General features: G+C 38.0%; 1 protein-coding gene across 1 annotated transcript; it reads left to right on the top strand.

The window, feature by feature from the left end:
* Positions 1–8,227: 8,227 nt before the first annotated feature.
* LOC131437116 (hexamerin-1.1-like) lies at positions 8,228–9,482 on the top strand. Its single transcript, XM_058606270.1, has one exon. It carries the CDS (start codon positions 8,228–8,230, stop codon positions 9,392–9,394), a length of 1,167 nt encoding a protein of 388 aa, XP_058462253.1. The 3' UTR covers positions 9,395–9,482.
* Positions 9,483–19,201: the final 9,719 nt, after the last annotated feature.

Consider the following 19,201-nt stretch of genomic DNA (forward strand, 5'->3'; position numbering starts at 1 on the left):
TACCATAAGGTCATTTAGCAAGTAATGATTTTGATACCCTTTTAGGCACGTGTTTCCAAATGACGAATCAATCATGCATGTTAAATCTCCACCCAATACTACTCGTTGCGCGCCAAACGATTTTCCAACGATCTAGTATTCTTTTCTTCAACGGCGAAATACTGAGCATCTCCTTGCGCGCCAAACATCAATTGTAGATCTAGCAAGCATAGGCAACCTTTTCAACGGAAAATTCCATTGTCCATACAAAATAACTTTATTGGTTTTTCCCACTTTTCCGGTAAGTTTTCCTAATTTTTTTGATGTACGAACCCGGTGGGGGTAAAACAATGATCAAACAAAAAAAATCATCTCAATCCGTCCATCCGTTCTTACGTGATGCGATTACAAAGAATGATCTTTGCATTTTTATATATATAGATATAGATGTCGCTCAGGCACTGTTATATTTTGCCCAAGAAAAACGGTTCATTTTTGCCAGCAGCGTTTGAGCAAATGGCTTCAATTGCACTCAGACTATCTGTGAAGAGAAAATAATGGTTTGGAGATAATGTGACGATTACACTCAAACTATAATGAACTGCTGCTAACTCTGCTATATAAACAGATGCAGGTTCTTGAAGCCTATATGAAACCGAAACATTATTGTTGAACATACCAAACCCAGTAGCCTATTCAATTCGTCATCCGTCCGTGTATCATATTTTCTCAGAGTCAATATGCCTGAACTTACTTGTAAGTATTTTTGGGATTTCCATCGAGCGTAGGTGTTTCGGGATTCCACGCACTTCGCGCTGCATGGATGTGTCGAAAAATCGAGTTGAGTCAGGGACATTTAGGAGGGTGTCACCGATAGGAATACATCTTGAAGGGTTGATTTCCTGTGACATATGGTTAAAATATACTGTCATGAATCTTGTTTGAGGTTGAAGATCAACTAGCCTTTCAAAGTTATTAATAACTAGGGGATTCAGTACCTCACATCTTATTAGCAGTCGCGATGAAAGCTCACAAAATCAATCTTTCAATGGAAGAACTCCCGCCAGAACTTCAGGACTCATTGTATGTGTCGAATGCATGCAGCCTAAAGCAATTGGCAAACAACGATACTAAATTCGCTCCAGTTTGATAATATGAGAGTTTGCAGTGGAACGAAAGCAAACGCATTCATATTTCATAACTGAAAGTATCGTTGTCTGATACAATTTATTAGAATCTTCCGGATGAGCACCCCACCAAGATCCTGTTATTGTTCGAAGAAAATTTACTCTTTGTTGGCATTTTGTTATCAGCTACCTAATGTGTCCTCCCAATGTGCATTTGGAATCAAACCACACCCCGAGGTATTTGAAAGTCAAAACCTGTTGGATCATTCTTTCCATCATATGAAGCTGAAGCTGCGCGGGGTCATGCTTTCTTGAAAAGACGACCAGCTCTGTTTTCTCCGCAGAGAATTCGATACCCAGATGAACAGCCCAAACGGACAAGTTATCTAAAGTATCTTGCAATGGTTTTTGCAGATCAATAGCTTTGGGTCCAGTAATTGAAACCACGCCATCATCTGCCAATTGTCTTAGTGTACATGGGGTTACAAGACAGCTGTCAATGTCATTCACGTAAAAATTATAAAGGAGCGGACTGAGGCATGAGCCTTGCGGTAGACCCATGTAGCTAATTCTGATTGTTACCAAATCGCCATGTGAAAAATGCATGCGCTTCTCTGACAAAAGGTTGTGCAAATATTTTTTTATAATCGCTGGAAGTCCATGTTGGTGAAGCTTGTCTGAAAGAACATCAATGGAAACGAAATCAAATACTCCTTTAATGTCTAAAAATACAGATGCCATTTGTTGTTTTTGAGCGAAGGCATTTCGTCCCTTTATTTCTACGGAAACCAAACTGAGTATCTGACAACAAACCGTTCGTCTCGACCCAATTTTCTGATGCAGGACAACATTGCAATGGGTCTATATGATTGATTGGAAGCTGATTTCCCCGGCTTTTGAATGGCGATAACTTTCACTTGCCTCCAGTCAGATGGAACAATATTTTGCTCAAGATATTTATTGAACAATTCCAACAAACGTCTTTTTGCAAGGTCGGGCAGATTTTTCACCAAGTTGAATTTAATTCTGTCATACCCAGGAGCGTTATTGTTACAAGACTTGAGGGCTATGGAAAATTTCATCATTGAAAACGGGCGATCAATAGAACCATTATTTGGAGGAGACTTTCGAATAATGCTCTGCGTAGGAACAGAATCTGAGAGTGCTGAATGAGAGTGCTCATTGAGGTTTCTCTTGACAAACCTTTGACAAAATTTCTCCAATTGCTACATTTCTTGGCCCGAAGTATGCTCTTGTGCTTGGTTTCTAAAGTCAAGAATTTTTCAAAATTCTTCTGATTGTTTCGCGTGTTTATCTTCTGAACACTCTTTGCTCCACCAAGGGTTTGGACGCCTTCTGTTAGACGATGGACCAAGAAATTGTTTGGTTTGTGCTTGTTCTACGGCCTCCAGAATCGAACAAACGAGAAAGTCATATTCCTCAAGTGAGGGGAGCTCTTCCATTGAGTTCAAAGTACTTGAGATACTACTTTGGTATGTAATCCAGTCAACATTTTTTGTCAAATCATATGAAATATTACCTGAATTAGCAATGCTTTTGTTACTGCTGATTGAGATAATGATTGGCAAATGATCGCTACCGTGTAAATCAGGAAATACTTTCCAGGTGCAATATAGTCGAATTGAAGTCGAACAAAGAGATAAATCTAATGTCTTGTAATCCGTGTCATACTACCCATATTTAATACCGTCATGCTAAAATTGTCGCAAATATTATATATTAAAGATGATCTGCTATCATTGTAAACGGAACCCCACATCATTCCGTGCGAATTGAAATCTCCCAGAATCAATCGTGGAGCAGGGAGGACTTCGACAATTTTATTAAGCTGTCGTTGTTCATCTTGAGCTCTTGGAGGAATATATACCGAAGCAATGCAAATGTCCTTTCCTTTAATGTTTCTTTGACAAGCAACCACTTGCTAGAAGTCGAAGGAATTTTTAATCTATAAAAGGAATAACATTTCTTAATTCCTAAAAGCTCTCCGCCATACGGAGAGTCTCTATCAAGACGTATAATGTTAAAGTTATTAAAATTTAAGGCTATGTTTGATGTAAACCATGTTTCACACAAAGCAAATACATCACATTTTTGACTATGTAACAAAACTTTAAATGAATCAATATGACAAAAAAACTGATGATTGGAAACTTCAATCACTATTTCGTAATTAATTATGTTAAAAAGAAACACTTTTATCACCTTGTTTTAACCAGTGTAATATAAAAAAAAGCATGCATACCGTCAGGTTCGTTCAGAAGACAATTACGTGAGCAGATTTTCATACTTTCAATGTAAATCCCGCCTGTATGTTACGAAAAAGTTCCGAAAGAAGAAGTTCGAGTAACTTATCTAGGAACACTAGATGTGGTAGGCGATCTGTGGGTGCGGCAAATTAAGCGAGTCGTGCATAACGAGTTGGTCGCAAATGGAATCGGATGGAGATGGATTGGTAAAAAGTCTGGTTCTTCTTGTACCGAAGGAGGCGAATCCGTCCGACTTGCTAGAACTTCTAGCAATCGAAAAATTTTGGGCGATTATGAAGGTAAAACCTGGAAAACAGAAGAGTTTTAAAACTGATGTGGATATTGAAAAAGAGTGGAAGAAAGTGTGAAAGAAAGAGAGTGCAAGAGTTGCACAAGATTGGATGAATAGCGTTAAGTCCAGGGTATGGGCATTCAGTCTAAGAGGGAAGGTTTAGAATACCTGATAATATTCCCCGAGAATTTAAAAAATATCCGACAAAAAATTATTTTTTGTGATTATTTTTGTTTGTTGCATTTCTTCGAGTAAGTAAAGGCTTCACTCATGACATCGAAATTGCGATTTGTAAGCTAAGCATGAAATATTCGATAATTTTGATGGTGAATCTGAATAAAATCACTTGAGATTGTTACGTCAGAAAATTCCCCGTAAAGTATTCAATCGTTGATAAAGTGCCATACCGTACAACTGAGATTTATGTTATCGCGTAAGTTGATAAAATTAAACTGACCAAAACTGCTTTTCTAGTGCTTCGTAGTAAAACAATCGAATTCATATCAACAAAAAAACATAACTATCGTTTACCTACAAATGGGCAAGCGATTCGATTTATAATTGAACATTTTCTGATTGATATAATTGAATATGATCATCGCTGCCACATGGAAAATACCCTTTATACTCTACGTTCATGGCATTTACTTTTAATTATCAATAATTTCCACATGAATCTCACCAATATGACCGGATACAGGTACCAGAGCACCTGCCAGAGTGAACCGAATCAGCGAATGGTGCTGGGATGCACCTGAATGCTAATAAATATTTGCAACTGTTTGGCTTCGGCACGCCCTGCTTGAAATCAACTAAGCAGTCAGTGGAATTGCAAACGCACTCCTAGACACTCCCCAAAGTGGCCACTTAAGAATCATTGGATGGAACATTCGTACGAGTATCCTGTCCTGTCTGATGGACTCACTGTCTGTCGACTGTTGCTACATCGCTCTATCTCTATTTCTCTCCCAAAGTAGGTTGAATCATAATTCATGGGCACGTCCAACTTCAACTCCACGTCAGAGGTAGAGTACTGAGTGGTTCAAGGGCCCACGGCAGTAACGGTGGGCTGCAGGATCAACAGAGTGAAAAATTTTAATTAATAAAAAGCTAATGCACCGGTATGATAATAAATGCAGGCGGCTACATGCACCGATGTAGGTGAGTCCGGATTTTTCACTGGTTGTGGATGCGCTTGGCAAACAAAGGTGGAAATTTGCTGATAGTGTGACGGTACTGTAACTGAATGTGTACAAGTTTTTCATTCACCGCTATGGAACTAGCGAACCAGTTATAAACCTCAGATGCAGTTCCTGTCGACCGAAAATTATACCCATGTTTCGATGTTTCGAACAATAGCAGAATGAATTGAAAAATATACGTTTTGTTTCCTACCTACCGAGCAATCATAATTTTCTTAGCGTCAATAAAATTACTTCTCATTTTGGCGTTAGCACTACAAGCACACAAGGATCATGAAGCTTACGTGGATTATTGATCCGATGGAATCAGCATATGAAATCAACCCATCTATCATATCACAAACTGGCAGATTGAGTAATGTTTTACAGTTTCGGTTCCATCGTAGCGACGTTCCCGGGAACTATAACGGATGCCGATGATCGAATCAACACCGTCGTATTCGATACAGATTGCGTGAGGCTAAGCCATCATCAGTTTCCGGAGCTCGACCATTCGGTGTAGTCGTTGGACCAGTCGTTTGTTTGGCAGTGGCATTAAAAGCTTAGCTGCTAGGAACTGATGCAGCAGGAAAGCATGCAATCCCGTTCCGTTGATTGGCCCTCGATGCGGTAGTACGTAGAGAAACTCAACGACAAAAACAAAAAAAAATAGACAACCGAAACTTTTCATTGCTTCGGCCCAATCATTCAACTGGAAAAGTTCGCATGCATGCGGGTCGGTACTCACAAGCTTCCACCAAAGAACGACACACAAAATCAATCAAATGCGGCTTCCATCAAATGTGGCACATGAGAGTATTGAAATGAAACTTCTGTCTGCAGCAAATGGCTTCACTGTATTAATCCGATTGAAACACATGCGGCGCAAATTTTGTCGACAGTAGCTACTGCTTCGTGAGGATTATGTAAAAGTTTTTGTGGGAAATTGAAATGTGAGCATGATTAAGTGCAATGAAGTGGTTTAAAAGCTTTCGAACACATCCGATTTGTGATTGTTTGCGAATCTGAGTAATTTTTAAAGCATAAAATGGATACTTTATCACTTCATTTGGCTGTCTGTTGCTGAATCGCATTACTTAGATTTGTATAAACTGTTTTGTGCAAATCACCTGCTTCTAAATCTAGTGGTATGATAATACCTTTATCTTTCTTCGAATTATTTTATTATGCTTCATAAGACTGTATCAATTCCGTCCATTCAATTGGGTTACATGATTATTTTTGGTTCAATAATAGTAGCTAAGGGCTTACGCTGAAATATAGTTCATGGCGTTCAACCACGTTTAATAAAAAAGAAGTATCTATGCTCATCTTCTTAGCATAACTTTGAACTGAATCCATTTGCAAGTCAACCATTTCGCTCGTGAATGGAGATTCCAGTATCCCGAGTAGATGTAAATAACAAACAACGATCAAAATAATAACAAATGTTTCAATCATATCTGGTCTTGATGTTTCTGTGCTGCCATAACGATACTTGATTGTTTCTTGATTTTTTATCGAAGGAATCAAAAATATATACAATATCAGTTTAGCATCATAATTAGTTATTATATCTTATTTTGTTATTGATGAGTTATCCCAATTTAATTGAGTTTAACTGTTCAATCGTAAAAAAAACCTGTTTTAATTCACCTGGTGGTGTAATGATTACTCCTAACATAATAAATATTACTGTGAAATTCGTAAAAACAACTGTTCATTGAATAGAAATAGGAAAGTTTGTTCGGACCTAATCTAACAAACTCTACAAATCCTGGTTGCCCTGTTTACTAGTTAAATCTAGACTTACTATCTCATGCTTTATTTCGATTAAACCAATTAGTCAAAATCTAACAACGAAACGAACCTTCGTTTCTGTTACTTCTGCATATGTAAGTCAAGCTAAACAGCATGAATCAGCAGCATGGACATCCGTAACCGTTTCGATTTCTTCATAGCGTGTACGAAATAGAACAAAGCACACATCGTTCGTTTTGTGTTTTCTTCCTATTTCGGTGTTGTACATACTGTCAATCTACATGTCGATTTGAAAACTTTGACACTCATTGCCGGGAAACAAACAGGATCTGACGATCAGTTGAATTTGTAGTAAGTTTTATAAAAATGTGCACCTCGTTTCGCCATCGCTTGTGAAATTTTCACTAATCGCACTGTAATACCGGATCCGGAAGTCGGATCTGGATCATTTTTTCGATTATACTTTGATGCATAATGTCACCCCTGATAAATACCGTCCAGCTCTCGATGATCGAGGTCGTTCAGCATCTTGGATGGGAAAAATCAACAGAACTCCGACAAAAATCATTGCCTCTCATGCAAGGCGAACGGCGCACAAAAATCCCCGAAAACTGATGAGTGTAGTATCCTTTTCCACGGCACAAACGAACCGCATGGGATGCAAGTCGATTTAATACTAATTTCGATAGTGTGAAGAGGTTCAGTTTAAACCAGCCCGGTGGCAACAATAAGACGCTCTAGTCAGTGCTATCGTACCCAGAGATGGCATTTCACCAGAGTTATACACGCTAGAGTCAGATTTTTGCCACACCGAGGATGCAAAAAACGAAGCACCGCACAAAGAGGAAAGCGCACTTCTTCTCAGTGTCGAATAGACAGCATTTGAGTGTGTGCTTGTGGTTAAAGCAGCTGGCGCGAGTGAAACACATTCTCTTCGCATGAATCGCTCACACGCGCTCTCGTCTAAATACACCCAAGTGACCACTGGCGCGTGATGTTGAGCGAACACTTCTGTGAACTTCAATTAATAGAGAGTAGATCTGGCCTTGCTATGAAAAATTTGCAAGGAAAACCGAAAATTTTACGATAAATTGTTTTATTTTGCTGATTTTGCGTGTCCACGCTTCATCTACGCAAACCATACAGCAGAGTGCTCGCCGGCGTGTACACCTCTGTGAAAGTATCTGCATCCACCTCAGAGATTTTATTAGCTAATGCTCTAGCACTTGGGTGCGATTCAGTGGAAGAGGTAAAAAGAAATAAACAAATGCACTCATGATGTGTGCACACTTTAAACAACAGTGGTGTATAAATGTGAAAGAGAAGAGCTCTCGTTGAAGTTGTCAGTGCGAGGGGAGAAATTTTGCTTGCTCTTCGTCACACAGAGGAGATAGACATCTCTGATCGTACCCAACATCTCGGGCGGTTGGGGCTTTCAAAGCTAGCAAGTCAGTGAGGGTAAAGTAAACAAAATGAAGAAAACTAACACACATCATCGATTGTGAGAGTCAGAATTACAATTTTATATCGCACATTTCTTAACGATAGCATAATTATAATCAAAAATAAATAAAATTCATCTTTTCTTTCGAAAAATCTCACAGATATTTAGCATCTAGCATGCCATTCACTGGACGCAGCGATTACTACACTGTTCCAAAGTACAACTATTTCAAGGTTGATCTAATCAAGGACTACGAGTCTAGAATTTGGCAAGTTATTGATCAAGGATTGCTTTACCTTGAAGATGGAACCAAGGTAGATTTCCGTAAACCCGAATCGATTGACTATCTTGGAAATCTGATTAACGCTAATCCAGACAGTTACGACAACGAGTATTACAAAAATATCGCTTACTACGCTCGCCTATTGTACAGCGGTGGAGATTATTTCGCCACTGAATCGAAGGTATTCCCAAGCGCTTTGATGCATTTTGAAACATCGATGCGCGATCCCTTCTTCTACCAATTGTACTACAAGATTCTCAGTTATTACTGGCAATTCAAGAGTTATCTTCCATACTACAAATACGAAGAACTGTACTACAAGGGTATGGAAATCAAGAATGTTGTATTTGAGAAGTTGGTGACTTACTTCGATTACTTCGATGCTGACATAAGCAATGCCATTCCGATGGGCTTCTCTACAGAACAGTACTGGGACTTCTCAGTGTACGCTCGTCAGAAACGTATCAATCATAAGCCCTTCTCCTACACATTGGATGTCTACTCGGAAAATGCGGGCAAAGGTGTTGTCCGCATGTTCATGGGACCAAAGTTCTACGACGTGAAGGAATTGCAGTATTTGAAGAAATACTTCGTTGAGGTAGATCAATACGTGTACGACTTCGTTGCCGGTAAGAATTCGATCGTCAAAAACTCCCGTGATTATTACTGGAGTGTTCGTGATCTTACTACATACACCGAATTGTACAAGAAAATTATGACAGCATACAAGGGTGGAGACAAATTTGTCCTTGACATGTCGGAAGCTCACTGTGGCTGGCCCGATCGTCTACTGTTGCCCAAGGGTCTCCCAGGAGGTTATGAGCTAACATTCTACTTCATCATTACTCCGTACTACACTCCAAAGGTAGAACAGTACTCCACCTACGATTACACTTACAGCTGTGGCGTTGGATCTGGTTCGAAATACATCGATGATCTGCCATTCGGATTCCCCTTCGATCGTGATATTAACTACAGCTACTTCTTCACAAAGAACATGTACTTCAAGGATGTTTACGTTTATCACATGGATGATACAAAACTTAACCAATCCTACTAGACAATTCATCGAGATATATCGTGCAACAAGACTGGGACCATGCGTAGGCTAGATTAACCGAGCAAATAAAGCATATTGAACAAACTCATATTACGGTTTTCTGAAATTTCTCAAACACAATTTCAAATTCACATCCAATAGTACCTATCTTTTCCAATGTGACGAAATTGGTTCGCAAAAAATATAGTGACGAAGATAACTGAGAAAGCGGCTTTCATGTTATTCTACTTCTATTGTTTCATCATTTTAGTCGGTCGATGGGCCAACCAAATCATGGTTTTCTACAATTTTGAAAATGTTAACAATTTCCGAAATGGAAAATGATAATCGTGTCTCCTAAGTCTTTATATTCTGATTCTTTATAAAGGGTGTCCCACGAAAAATTTTGAATTTAAAACTGCAATAAAAAACCTGTTTTAATCCACCTAGGCTGTTTTGAACAGTTGCGTCCATTCTATGCGAAATGCAGCGATTTAATGTAAATAAAATTATCGTTTCTATTCTCTCAACGTTGACAACACTTTTATACACATTCTGTCAAATTTTGACGCATATCGTACGATTAGTTTTTGTTTGGCGTCTATACAAAGAAGTTTAAAAATTTTCGTGTGGCGATTTTTATAATGGATGAAAATTTAGAACAACGTGCGTGCATCAAATTTTGTGTTGCAAATGGATTTAAGTGTTCCGAAACGTTGAAAATGTTAGAAAAGGCCTTTGGTGAATCGTGTCTAGAAAAAACACAGGCATACGAGTGGTATAAACGCTTCAAAGGTGGTCGTACAATCTTGGATCATGAAGAGATCCTTGGCCGCCCAACAACATCTGTTACTGAAGAAAACATTGAATCGGCGAAGCAAATCGTGTTGCAAAATCGTTCTGTACCGATTAGAGAGATTGCTGTGTTGTTGGGCATCTCTTTTGGATCAGCCGAACACATTTTAACTGATGTTTTGGGTTTGAAACGCGTCGCTTCTCGACTGGTGCCAAAAAAACCGAATTTCATTCAAAAACAGCGTCGTGTTGATGTGACCAAAGAGATGATTTCCAACGCAGACAGTGACCCCATATTCATCGAATGCATCATAACTGGTGATGAGGTGTGGACCTATGAATATGACGTCGAAACCGCACAACAATCGACCGAATGGCGCTTCGAAGGCATCCATTATAAAAATCGCCACACGAAAATTTTTCAACTTCTTTGTATACACGGAAACAAAATCGTTTCCAAATTCATGAACAAAAAATCATGATAAAGAAAATAAATTACTTTATGATATCATGATCATTGTTCATGATATCATGATTGAAAAGGCGACTTTCATGAAAAATAAAGAGCGCGATCATGCGCAACTTTCATGATTGTTACAAGCGTTACAAATACTTGTCAAATCATGTTCAAATTATCATTATTTTTATCCGTTGGCTGTTCCAGCGCTCAGTATTTTGAAATTAACATTCTGTTGCGTAACATCCACGTATCCATTGTTTTTTTTTCTTTATTTATAACGGAATTCGTTTTTACCGCAAAAAACAGGTAAGTAACATTCGCTTCTTGCATTGGTAATTGGAAGAGCTTATGTTAGCAGTTAACAAACAAGAAATGTTCTCCCTTTCGTCTGATATTAAAATAAATATTCTATTTGCAACGATTCGCCTGCAGCTTCTCTCGAAAAATAAATTAACGGGTGACTTATTGGCCGTTGGAAAAAACGCGACCATATTCGTAAATTTATTTGTCACAATCATCGATTACAGTTGGTCTGTTAAATGGATAAAGAAGCGCAATTCGAGTATATCCACTTTGCTGGATCTACATTACTGTTAGTGGCAATTGAAATTACCGATGAGCAAAAGACATGTAATCCACGATTTGACCCATAAATTCCAAAATTAGATTTGGAGAATGTTTTATGGCGAGCTGGTCTCGACAATTACATAGGTATTGTTACTGGGGATCATGGTATAACAACAAACGAAGAATTTAGTGAATTGGAAAAAAAACGATCTTAAGCTTTTCTGTAGAGTGGCCCGTGATCGTATATTGTTTCGCAAGCTGCTGAGAAATTTGGTAAGAAATAAAAACATGCATTCGTAATGTCATTTCCATTCCATTAAACAAAATCCACTTTAAGAAAGTGCTATTTAGTAAACCAGTATATAAGAATCATTTAGCACCTACGACGTCAGAAGATCCTGATACTCAGAGCAACATTTCAAAAAAGGTATGCTTCTAATATAAAATTTAAAAAATAACTGTGTGGTTTTCATTGCAGTTCAAGAAGCCGATCAGATGGAAAAGCAATTGTCAAATATTACGAAAAAAACCAAACTCTTACAAACGGATTGAGGAATGGGATGGTCAAGATGATTCTCATGGACGCCGCCGTTGAAGGAATTGAACTAAATGCAAGATTCAACGAACTCGTGAGTAAAAACATCGCAACGTTGTTCCCACGAGAAAATGCTGTTAGTATAAGTTACATAAATGTAATGAAATTATTTGATTTCGGAACACGCCATATTTCAGGATACATATTACAAATGCGGCCATACAACTACAGAAGGGACTAGAGTAGGCCCAACAGGAAAATTGTTGAAACGAAACTAGTTACTAATGACATAAACAGTAAATATTTTTTCAAAGTTATATCAAAACAAATACTCTTCTTTATTAATGTCAACATTAATTGTAATTTTCCTTAATTATTCTAATGCATTAAAATTTTCTAAGCAATTAATGATAATCATAAGCTTAAATCCTGTAAAGTACATGGTATTTGTTTCTCATATCCCGTAAATTAAATTTTCAATATGTTTGTATGGATCGTAAATTTTATACTTTTTTTATTTCTGTTTGTAGACCGCTGGCGACATCGGAAGGAAAATTGAACAACGGATGCATTTCCTACACAGCAAATTTGGGGTTGTAAACATTCAACCACAAATTGTAGCCGTGGGTACGGCAAGGTCAACCATATTTGTTATGTTCGGTGGAGCAGAGTATGCAGCTGAAAATATTATTCATGCAATATGTCTAAGCATGAATATAATATATGTATTGCATTTAGAATACGCTTCAGATTGCAAACCTCTGTGGGTCTTCATTCGAGCATATTTTTATTTATTTATTTTTTATAATAAAACGAAATAATCGAATGAACTTGCCTAATTGATTTCAAAAGAATTCCAGCCTAATCACAAATATTCCTGGAATCAATCTCAGTCAAGGTTCGGAATATTTCTTCTATTTTTCATGATTTATGATCATGATATCAGTCGAAATTATTCATGGTCTTCGTTAGAGAAAAACGTAACGCTTATATAGCATTACCGGCGAAAAAATCATGATTTCATGAATATTATTCATGGTGTATATTCATAACATGAAAATACAGTATTTTCCTGAAATCATGACTGATTTAGCTCATTTACAAGATCGATTTTGCACCCGTGTAGACGCCAAACAAAAACTAATCGTACGATATGCGTCAAAATTTGACAGAATGCGTATAAAAGTGTTGCCAACGTTGAGAGAATTAAAGTTTACCGATTGGACAAGCGCGGGAATTTTAAAATGAAAATTCCGGTTCTTTTTTTATCATTGTTCGTTATTTATTAAAGTTTCGACCACCATCTATCTCAAATATATAGTTTCATCTGTTCGAATCGATTTCGTATTTTGAGTTCGAATTCAAATTCAAAGAGTAGTCCGACGTCAAAACGTGCGATACCATTACAGTGAATAGTAGTACAGATATCTACGCACTTGCACATTTGGATCTCCCACTCGCTAATTTTCGGAAATGATAATCCGTTCCAAGGAGGAAGGAAAAGCTTCCATAATGGCTTTCAGAAAGTTTTGCTCTTTAAGAGACCCGCAGGTTTTCTTTCTGAGATTTAGATCTTTGGTAGGTCCAAGTGTACATCTACAATCGAGAAAAGAGCGTCTTTTGCTCATGAAAAATAATTGTTACGGTTCTGTATTCTAAATGACTGTAGTATTGCATTTTCATGTATGTCAATGATAATGCTTAGGGCGGCATCTCATCGGATTTTTGTAGGAGTATAATACTACCCTGAAACTTAACCTAATTTAAATAGTTTTCCGGAAAAACGGAAAGAAATTCATGTTTTCTCAAACTAATTGTACGCCTCACACTCACTACGGCACTGACACAGATATTTGGCGATTTCGACGAACTGATTTGAATGGTGTATGGCATTGCGCCCTAGGAGTCTCGGTTTTCAGAGTGATTTCATAGCCATGCTTATGAGAAGGGACGATGAATGCACGAGCTTCGATGCGGACTCGGCTGGAGGTGCTATGCTCGCATTAAAGTATGATCGCTTATGATTTGTTCGTAAAATTTGGGAGTTGAATGTCTTCGATGGAACCTAACTTTATAAAGAGAAGTTTTTGTCTTAATGATGATTTTTTTAAATGTCAGATGGTTTCGTTTTACCTAACCTTGGTTTAATGTTTATTCAAATCCAGTTGATTCAGTTAAAGTAATCCTGGCCATCTGATCAAACTAAAGTTTTATGGTATTTAAATAACCAAAAAGGAAAACATCATCGAAGCAAGTCAATTATGGCATGATGGGGGTAAGTCAAAGAGAAAGTTATATAACACCGTAGAGTTACGAAATCCTAAGAACATTTGTTTTGAGCTGGAAGCATCAATCAACCGTGCCAGTTTGAGTATAGCTAACTTGCCTTATTAATGACGATCCACCGCCAGCTCCAAGTTGGGGGTTTTTCCTCATTCATTCAACATCCGGCTGATAGCGATGTCGGAAAGCGCATATTGATTGAAGGGCAAATCAACTGGAAAGACGTGTGTATGTGCGGGTCAGAAGACGTAATTCATTACTACATTTTGCTTTTCCCATTTCGTTCCCGGGCAATAAAGGTTAACGACTGGCGGATTTTCATCCGTATCGTCGTCGTTCGCTCCGGAATGGTGTTGGTATTATTCTTCGCTCATTAACTTCGATTCCGTAATCCTAGTCATTAGCAATGGTTGGGATTTGATTTTGTGTCTGAAGACTTTTGCTTTTTTCTATATATTGCTGATTCGAATACGAGTATGGTAACATTTGGCAATGAAGAAGCCAAGTAAATAAAACATTCACCGTTTCAGTGATTTGATCTTCGGTGTCCATTCGACAGATTCGAATAATATGATGGTATTCAAACAGGGGTTTTTCACAACAGACAAAACGAGTTCGTAACTGTGTACCAATGTCAGATTTTATGAATTTCATCCCCAATAAGATAAGAAGTTCGTAACACCGTAGACTTTGAATGATATTTATGTTAGATATGTTCAGAAAGATGTTTATACATTTAAAAATCGGTTGTGCAACTTATCACTGTTAAGTTTCATAATACAACCGAAAAAATCATTGTAGAACAACTTTGACTACATCTTAAACAATTGTGCAGCAAATCACCAACTTGCTCATATTGGTCAGTTCGTGCTCGCATTTCGTCCGACACAGTCGAAAATTTCTTACGGTCGAGATGACAGAAACAAAGACAATACAGTGCAGTGAACAATAGAGTGTACGAAATGGGCAAATACGATTTAACCAAGCCTGAAACTTGGCCTACAAGGCCAAATTCAATTTGTATTGATTTCAAGCGCTGCAAAGTTAGACCAGCAGCAACCGAGATTGAAATCTTGCTTGAGTAAAAAAAAGTACGGTGAAGTTCTTTCCAACGAAAGGGAAGTATGGCGGAATTTTTTCCCGGGTATCCGGAATGGCGTGCGAGTGGTACGTATGCAACTACGGAAAGCAATTCCATCTTACATCGTTTGTGGTCAAGATGGAATACATCCGTGTAAAACGTTGATTACGTATGAAAATCAACTGGTTACAGGTCAGTTTTGTGAACAACCTGCACACAACGGCAAACCTTGCACTGAAACTGCAAAAAGGACATCTTCAAACTAAAGCAAGGACAACCGCTCAACAACGGAAACTAGTGAATGCAGTGCTCCTGTTTCAAAAACACCTCCAACATCAAACCAACTATCAACTGCAATCAATGTACAAAGCGCTTCTACAGCAACTAGCAATGAACCCAAGACTGCGATCAACAATGAAAACAAGGAAACGGAAACCACTCACAACTCCAACGATGTAGCAATGGATGATATGAGCAACGGACAAAGTGACCTCCAATCTTCGCTAGAAGAAAACGGAAGCTACTCCCCCTAGAAAAGGGAAATACTCCCTCTAGAAAAAGGGTGACAACGAGATCCAACATTAAAAAAAATAATATTGTGTAACAAAAAACATGGGTTAATCGGCTTATATATACGCAAATTGGCATGAATAAATTTTTTTATAAAAAACGCGGGTGGGTAATGTCAGATTCATAACTAGATGTCGTGAATACGAAAACAACTGACATGTTCCTTAACACTTCCGAATATCAGTTAGTTGATCAATTGTATGAATTATGCAAGCATTCCCCTTTTCCACATTTTTCGCAAAAACAAAGAAGGCTTCACTTGATCTAGATTACTGTGAATTCACAGCGAAAAGTGCAAAAATCAAATCAAATAGTTCTAGATTTGCACTAAACTGAGGATATTTCCCTTCGATTTGCGACCAACAAATCCTAATAGTTCCTTAGAAAACTCTTAGAGCCATTAGAACGGCTGATTTTGTGTAATGCTCTCCACCGTTGTCCACTTTTCGTTGTTTTTTCACCAATGCAAACAACTGGCAGCTGTGACGTAATCGCTCTTGTCGGAAGCGAAACTAGCTTTGCAAACGACACAGAATACATCTGCTCGCAGTAGCGATAGAAACCAAACTGATCCAATTTTTGTTGAGAAATTATTTTTTACCTGATTTCGTTTGTAGCTTTTTCACTGATGGGCGGTCCTGGGGGCTATAAAAATAGCAGCATATAGAATTTTAATTTCGATTATTTAATTTCGGATTTGCATTTCATTGAAAGAAACTATCCGGATACTGTACGGGATTCATTCCTGCCTTTCAGAAGGACCAAATTCTGGAACTCACTACGATATTAAACTCTTTTCGAAACATTTTCTCGAACGATTTGTTGTACAGCAGCAGATATTTTGTTCTCTTCCTCAGAACGCGTTCTGATTGGCTGATGTTGACATGGGTCAAATGAGACAGGTTTTTCAATAGTGCACTATTGAAATACTTCAATGCTTTTTCTATACACGCCTAAGTTGAAAAATTTCGATTCTTTTCGAGTTAGACTATATAAATCCTTTCACAGATCACTGAGCTATGAGCTTTAAAAATACGAGAAAGGCAAACGCGCCTTATGAACTATCCTCTTTGATACTCGTTTATACCAAACATTTCAGAAAAGTTTAATTTTGAATTGTTTGAGATTATGTCACACAACTGAAAATTTTATCATAAAATTGTGATCTTATATCCGATGGCATGTAGCAAAAATTATGTTGATTCGTTAGATACAACAAGAGATATTCACGATCAAAAACTTATCACTCTCTTAGAGGGTAAATTTTGAAAAGGCACCCCATAGTAAAGTAAGTCGTATTCACGACAAAAACCTGTCTTAATCCACCTAGTGGTGTAATGATGCCTTTCTCATGTACATATAATATTGTGGTATTCTATTCAAAAAATTTCTCTTCGATTTTTGAAAGAAACCAAGTGATTGTTTATGCATAACATACAGAATAAAACAGTGCTTTGATTGCATAAGCCACCCTTAAGAGAACGAAATGGGTTCACTATTATATGCACTTCCGGCACCGGAACCCGAGAACCGGTATAGTCAAAGTCGGTTCGTACGGCCACCAACTAACATGACACACAAACTCTTCTAGTACGCACTCTATAACTCAGGATTCGGAAGTCGGATCCGGATGAAATTCAGGAATTCCGTATGGGACCAGAAGACCTTTCATTTGCATATTAGTTTGTGGAAATTGGTCAAACCATCGCTGAAAAAAGTGAGTGAGATCTATTTTGGTATATATGACCACTATTTCCGGTACTTCCGGAACCGGATACCGGGAACCAGGATAGCCGGAATCGGTTTGTTTAGTTGCCTACTGATAATGACTATCGATTTGTGTAGTTTTGAGACCAGTTTAGAAAAATTTTCACGTTTTTTGTTTCGCCGGTTTAAGTGACGGTGTACAATATTGAACACACTTTACCCTATAATTCCGGAACCGGAAGTCAGATCCGGATGAAATTCAGGAATTCCGTATGGGACCACGAGACCTTTCATTTGAATCCTAGTTTGTCAAAATCGGTTCAGCCATCTCCGAGAAAACCTAGTGAGATTATTTGACACATACACACACACACACACACACACACACACACATACATACACAAATTGAAAATTGAACTGCTTAGTGCTAAACTCGGCAGTTCAGTTTGAACCGCTAAGCAGACGTAAAGTTATTGCTATTTACAGAACACTTTTCGTTTTGCAACGGAGTGCGTAAATAGCAGAAACTTTACGTCTGCTTAGCGGTTCAAATTGAACTGCCGAGTTTAGCACTAATTCAATTTGTACTGCTCTGCACTTATGAGTCAAAGACGAAACGTAAGAATAATAATTGTTGATAAGTTGCACAGTTGTTATAGTTACTTCCTTTTCACAAAACGATATGAGAGTCTACTGTCATATAGAAAGGCTCTACAATCACTGTGAAAACAGACTTTTGATCCGAGACCCGGAGGGCCGAATGTCATATACCATTCGACTCAGCTCGACGAACTGAGCAAATGTCTGTGTGTGTATGTGTCAGTATGTATGTAATGTATTTTTGCACTAACTTTTCTCGGAGATGGCTGAACCGATTTTCACAAAAATTAGATTCAAATGAAAGGTCCCATACAAAATTCCTGAATATTATTTGGATCCGACTTCCGGTTCCGGAGTTATGGGGTAAAATGTGCAAAAAGGAGGATGCTTCTCAGAGATGGCGTGACCGAGTTTCACAAACTTAGTTTCAAATGAAAGGTCTTACGGTCCCTTAAATCGCTATTGAATTTTATCCCTATACGACTTCCGGTATAGGAATTTCAGGGTGATATGTACTAAAAAAAATGAAAAAATTATCACTCACTCTTCTTAGAAATGGCGGGACCGATTTTCACAAACTTAAATTTATACGAAAGGTCTTATAGTCTCAGAGATCGCTATTGAATTTAATTCCGATCCGACTTCCGGTTCCGGAATTACAAGGCAATATGTGCAAATCTATGAGAAAATGCTCATTCAATTTGCTAGCAAATTTCTTAACCGATTTTACTAACTAAGGTGCAAATGTCCCCAGAATTACAGTGCGATTAGTAAAAATTTTCAATTTCATGTGTATTTTTTCACAAGCGATAGCGAAACTTATACCCGGTTTCCGCTTTCAAACGCACCGATAATAGTGAAGAAAAGCTCCAAAACTGGAGCTCACTTCGATTTCTCAGCAACGGTTAAACCGATTTTCACAAATCATGATTCAAAATAAAGCTCTCAGTGTCTCAAGAGACACTGTGCAATTTCATCCAGATCTGACTTCCGGTTCCCAAATTATAGGGCAATAAGTATTAAAACTTACTGTCAACTGTCATACAAAATTATGCAAAATCAGTACGCATGGGTACGTGCAGGTACGGAAGAAGAAGAAAACGCACCCGCCTAGCACACAGCATGCTTTGCTCAATTTTGTATAGCGTGCAGGATTGCCACATTTAAATCTATATTAACTTTTTTTTCAAAGATATATTTATTAAGGCATAATCCATTAAGGTTTACGAT

This window comes from Malaya genurostris, chromosome 3 (genome assembly GCF_030247185.1).
Source record: "Malaya genurostris strain Urasoe2022 chromosome 3, Malgen_1.1, whole genome shotgun sequence".
Classification (NCBI taxonomy): Eukaryota; Metazoa; Arthropoda; class Insecta; order Diptera; family Culicidae; genus Malaya; species Malaya genurostris.